This window comes from Helianthus annuus, chromosome 15, assembly GCF_002127325.2.
Source record: "Helianthus annuus cultivar XRQ/B chromosome 15, HanXRQr2.0-SUNRISE, whole genome shotgun sequence".
Lineage (NCBI taxonomy): Eukaryota > Viridiplantae > Streptophyta > Magnoliopsida > Asterales > Asteraceae > Helianthus > Helianthus annuus.
The window spans coordinates 134,178,664-134,184,579 of record NC_035447.2 but is presented as its reverse complement, the minus strand read 5'-3'; the positions used below and the strand labels follow the sequence as shown (position 1 = coordinate 134,184,579).

Below are 5,916 nucleotides of genomic sequence, written 5' to 3'. Positions count from 1 at the left end.
GGGCATTTATGTACTTTCACAATCTATTTTTATTTTAGGAAATTATCTTCAATAACTAACTATACATAAATTTCGGAATTTTTTGTTTTCAATTTCTGATCTCACGTAATATCAATCATTCCTTCGTTTTCTTGCTGGAATCTATCAGCATGTTCTTGGTACTGTGTTTTAACAGCTTGTTCTTGGTGATGTGTTTTAACAGCAAGCAGATTCATACAGCTGTGTTTTATTATTCAGATTCATACAGTTGTGTTTTAGCATTCAGATTCATACAGCTGTGTTTTAACAACAAGCAGATTCATACAGTTGTGTTTTAGCATTCAGATTCAAACAGTTGTGTTCTAACAGCAAGTAGATGCATACAATTGTGTTTTAGCATTCAGATTCATACAGTTGTGTTTTAACAGCAAGCAGATTCATACAGTTGTGTTTTAGCATTCAGATTCATACAGGTGTGTTTTAACAGCAAGCAGATTCATACAAATGTGTTTTAACAGCAAGCAGAATTATACAGTTGTGTTTTAGCATTCAGATTCATACAACTGTGTTTTAACAGCAAGCAGATTCATACAAATGTGCTTTATCATTCAGATTCATACAGCTGTGTTTTAACAGCAATTCAGATTCATATAGCTGTGTTTTAACAACAAGCAGATTCATACAAATGTGTTTTACATCAGCAGATTTCGCCCCAGCTTTCGATCGGCTTCCGGTAACTGTTCCGATGCTATCTATCCTTTCCAAAGTTTCCTGCTTTTTGAATCTCTTCCCTGCAACCAGCAAAATACCGTCAATTACAAACAAGAATCACCCGTAATCGCTTTGTAAAACACGCAGTACAATGAAAGCTTGATCTTACGTATATGGAACAAGGAAAATCTCTTATCTTCATCCATGATTTTAGGTATTTTTGGTATGATTTTGGGGGTTTCCGAATTTGGGTTTAGAGAGAGAAAGAGAGAGAGGGGGAAATTGGCGTGTATTAAGGAGATGTGATATCTCTGACAGTTATTTTTGATTGGTTTAAAACACACATAAGGACGAAATTGCCCCTACTCATTCAAAACAATCTATTAAATATAGTTAATTATTACAAGATTGCCATTGATTTAATCTCAACCCTTAAACACACCAATCGGATGGACAAGATCGCTTCCTAGACTTTCTAGGAAAAACCCACTTTCCGTAGGAACCCTACTATATATATATATATATATATATATATATATATATATATAGGGGACCGCTAAAATGAAAAGCACCTCTAGTTGTAAGAACCATGAGAACTACATCGTACGGGGCAAGTTGGACCAAAAAAAATTTTCATAAACGTAGATCGTGTATTATAAACACATTTGTAAAAAAAATGTTGTGTGTGTAGTTTTGAGCACCACAAGTTTGTGTTTACGGGTACCGTAAAATTTACGGTACTCGTAAACACAAACTTGTGGTGATCAAAACTACACACACGACATTTTTTTTGATTTTTTTTTTACAAATGTGTTTATAATACACGCATCTACGTTTATGAAAAAAAAATTTGGTCCAACTCGCCCCGGATCAAAAAGTTCTCATGGTTCTTACAACTGGAGGTGGTTTTCATTTTAGCGGTCCTATATATATATATATATATATATATATATATATATATATATATATATATATATAGAGAGAGAGAGAGAGAGAGAGAGAGAGAGAGAGAGACCGGTTATCATACAATATGCCTAATCGTACGTTACGTACGCTATAACCACAACCGTCAGATCATCTCAATTAAACCCCGTCCTTAACTATTAAATTAATCAAATTAAAATATATATATATGAAACCGCCAAGGTTAAAATCATCCATTACAAAATCAAAAACCCCTGATAATCAGCAAACAAAACCTCAAAATCATACCGTAAGATTCTTATTCAAAATCGATTTTGGAAAATCCAACAGGTAATCAAAAATCGATCGATTCTTATTCACCAACTCCTTCTGCGAATTGAACTTCTGCTGAATTTGGAAGTTCAGAACTGAAACAAATAGATAGACCTTCTATCGAAGAAGATGATGCAGGATGAATATCATGCAAAAAATGCGAAATACATATCAAGCATGCGAAAAACATTTCAGACAAAAAGAAAGGTTGTGTTTTTTGAAAAGTTTGCGAAATCATATAACATTATATGCGATTACAAAAAAAAGGTAATATGTTTAAGATGTATGGTGATCTGCGAATTCATGATTTTTACATGTGCGATTTCAAAAAAAAAAGTTAATAATCTTTGAAATTTCTTATAGTTTGCGAATTCATGCTTTTACACATGCGATTTCAAAAAAAGATAATTATCTTTGAGATTTCTTAAAGTTTGCGAATTCGTTTTAGAATCAAATGCGATTTTGAATAAAATGCTGCTAATTACGTTGATTTTGTCCTAAAAATTGCAAAAAAAAAAAATTACGAATTAATAACTAAAATAAATAAAAGTTAACTATTTTATATAAAAAACCTTAATTTATTACCGATGTGACTGTAATTTGAAATGTAATGATCAATTTTACAATAAATACTACTGAAAGTTACCACCCTACCTACATAATAAATTTACTATTTTAATATAAAATACCCAAATAACTACCTTCCATATTAAGACATAGAACACAAAAACACACACATAATACACCCACAAAAAATGGCATCTGAAGATTCAGAAAAAATAAAAAACATTGCAATAAAAGAGCTATTGTCAACTCGCACGTTGACAGAAATAAGCACCGATGTCATCTCTTCTCATTTGATTCTTGATGTGTAGGGGAAAATTCTTGAAGAAATAAAAAAAAATCAAGAGATGTGGGAGAGACTACTTGAAGAACCACCATCAAGCTTCAGAGACGCAGCTTTGAATCACATAAAAAAGCAATCTCGAGCTGATGACTTAGCCTTCTCTTTCCTGAAAGATGCTCTAAACACTGTGAAGGAGAAGATGGAGTTCAGCTCTGCTGAACGTGACAAAATCTTTGCTTTAAGTAACTAAATTCTCTGTTTAATCGTTTTATGGTTGTAGCTGTGTTAGACAATAACAACTATTTTATATTTTGGGTACATGTTTTGAAGACATCTTATGCTTAATTATAATATAAAATCGCATGAATGATTTAGACTTCTTTGTCACAAAAAAAAAAAAAAAAACAAGATAACTCAAAATCGCATGTACTAAAATTGAAATCGCATGTAAGACTAATTATAGATTGATGCATATAAAATCGCATGTTTATATACTAAAATTGCATGAAAAAATGATATAAACAGATGAATATAAAATCGCACGTGTTTCGCATAAAAGCGCATTTACATTTAAAAAAAATTAATCTTCCTCATCATCTTCTGAAACCTCCTCCCACTGATCTTCTTCTTCAGATCCATCATCACTACTATAATCTTCAAACTCATCTTCCTCTTCATCGTCTTCGACCTCGTTGTCTTTGTCTCTGGGATCTTTTTCAATCTGGACGCCCTTCATCTTCTTTTTTTTGCTGTTTGCCTTGTTGTTTGCCTTTCAGTATCTTGCAAGTCCGAATATCATGACCTTTTACATTGCATACACTACATGTCCTAGACCTTTTTCCTTTGCGGCTGATCATTTATTCATTCTTGGATTTAATCCTTTTATGCGAGCCACGACCTTTGTTTCTTAAACCAGTCGGCACACAGACAGTAGGAGGAGCATTAGTTACTGGTTGTTGATAACCAATCAACTTGGAAAATCAGTCAAATTTTGGATCAAGTTGCTTGGTTATACGACTCTGATTAACTCTCTCTTTAAGCTGCATCATTTGATCCCTCACTAAAACAAGTTGATCAAGGTCGGAAATCAAATTGCTAACCAACTACTCCCCTGTGTGGATGATTTCACGAGTAATCCGTTTAGCCTTGTGTTGCACATCCTTGTCACCCACCCTTAAATTGTACTTCACATCTAATTCATTCGGCACCACATCCTTTGTCCATCTCTTCATAACATATTTGTTTGGTATTTCTTTAACACCAAACATCTTGAAAAGAAAATAGATGTGTTTACATAGCAGCCCATAGTGCTCAAAACGCAAACAGCTACACTGTGCAATTACATCATTTTCAAGATTCTTGAACTACACCTAAGAAACCCAAAAGAAAAAATATATATTAAAAACTAAAAACGCATGTGTAAATTAACAATTTCGCATTTCTAAAAATCATTTAATTGTATAAATTTAAAATCGCATACGTACATCAAAATCGCATATTGCAAAATCTTGTACTGAAAATGAAATTCGCAATAGGTTTTCAAAATCGCATGTTTGAAATATATATGCTATAATACCTCTAATAAACCATCTCCATGGGCTTTAAAGTCTTTCATCAATATCCTGATATGTGGACCCTCGATTTTGGTGTCCATCGGCAAACATTCGGAAATTGTTCCATGAATCTCTATTTGCTGATCAAAGAATATAGACCTGGTGTATATCTTAGCAGCATCTTTTTCCAAAGTAGTTTCGCTCCAATCAGCAAGCTCAGTATATCTTGAAATATGATCATTCTTTCTATGAGTGAACCTTTGGACATCCATTGCACCGTCAAAATGATTCATAAACTCTACAAGAGTGAGTTGTGAATTTGACACCTGGCAAAAAAAATGATTCTCGCTCTCTGATCTCGAAGTTGTTCGCATGAGACCAGACATGGGCTCATACCGGTAAAAAGCCGGAATCCATATGTTTCTCATCGAAAACATATCATCAATCCATTTGTTTTCAGTGAGACCGAACTCAATCATCACCAACTTCCACTGCCTCTCGAATTCTTCAGGCTCAATGGAATCAGTCCATACAATGTCGCACATCCTCCTTCTAAACTCATCATTATTGCACAACTCGTGTCCAACCTATACTGATAAATGCTTTTTATGTCAGCCTATAACAAAATCTATATTATAAAAAAACGCTAACGAAAGACAATATAGCATGCTATACCTTATCTGCGACTTTTTTCATTATGTGCCACATGCACAATCGGTGTCTGCTGGTAGAAAAAACCTCCTCAATAGCCTGTTTCATAGCAGGGTCTTCGTCCGTCACTACAACCTTTGGCTGCCGCCCAAATGACTTTACAAATGAATTCAGAAGCCATTTATAGGATTCAATGCTCTCCGATGACAACAACCCAGCTCCAAGGATTACATTTCGACAATGGTTGTCAATGCCAGTGAACGGAACAAACAGCATCTTGTACCTGAACAAACACATGCGAAATACACATTGAAACATGCGAAATAGACAGATATCACATGCGAAAATATACAGTATAACATGCGATATATTCAACACCAACTCTTCAATGTCTACATTTGCGATATTGCAAGTTTAGGAAATCATATAACATGCGAAAATAAATAAAAAACATATTTGTCTTGAAACACTTACCTGTTTTTCTTGAAAGTTGCATCGAACGATATCACATCCCCAAACTCCATAAAGTTCAGCTTGCATAACCCATCAGCCCAGAACAAACTAGTTAATCGTTTATCATCATCAACAGAATATTCAAACGAATAATTAGCTAAATACTGTTTTTTATCGGTCATCCTATTAATGACCATGTCAGCGTCATATTCTCCTATATAGCTGTTAATTCGATTACTAAAATTTTTGCAATCATCAACCGTGGCACCAACGTTCTCGAAACCACCATAACGTTTCCTCATTATATGGAAAGCTTTGACAGGACCAAGGTTTAAAGTGCCTAGTTCCCATACCATCTCCTCCTAGACATCTGACAATTGTCTGTAAGCTGGCAGCATATGAATATCATGTGGACATACAAACTTATGATTATGGCCATCAACAAATCTCTTTACTGTATATAATCTACCATTCACCGTGCAAATC

The 5,916-nt window shown here is 34.1% G+C and overlaps 1 protein-coding gene across 1 annotated transcript; it reads right to left on the bottom strand.

Annotated features, from left to right (window-relative positions):
- Positions 1 to 3,876: 3,876 nt before the first annotated feature.
- LOC110914213 (protein FAR-RED ELONGATED HYPOCOTYL 3-like) lies at positions 3,877 to 5,627 on the bottom strand. The gene is made up of 4 exons (XM_035984463.1): positions 5,452 to 5,627; positions 5,002 to 5,260; positions 4,350 to 4,913; positions 3,877 to 3,999 (listed from the first exon to the last, which is right to left on the bottom strand). Exons 1-4 carry the CDS (start codon positions 5,625 to 5,627, stop codon positions 3,877 to 3,879), a joined length of 1,122 nt encoding a protein of 373 aa, XP_035840356.1.
- Between the last annotated feature and the right edge of the window lie 289 nt (positions 5,628 to 5,916).

What these genes read in the sequence shown, in the direction of transcription:
- LOC110914213 (XM_035984463.1), bottom strand. Translation starts at nt 5,627, where the DNA reads ATGGTCATTAATAGGATGACCGATAAAAAACAGTATTTAGCTAATTAT. An exon ending in GCAACTTTCAAGAAAAACAG is followed by an intron (nt 5,261 to 5,451) that starts GTAAGTGTTTCA and finishes GTGTTTGTTCAG; the next exon opens with GTACAAGATGCTGTTTGTTC. An exon ending in TGAAAAAAGTCGCAGATAAG is followed by an intron (nt 4,914 to 5,001) that starts GTATAGCATGCT and finishes TTATCAGTATAG; the next exon opens with GTTGGACACGAGTTGTGCAA.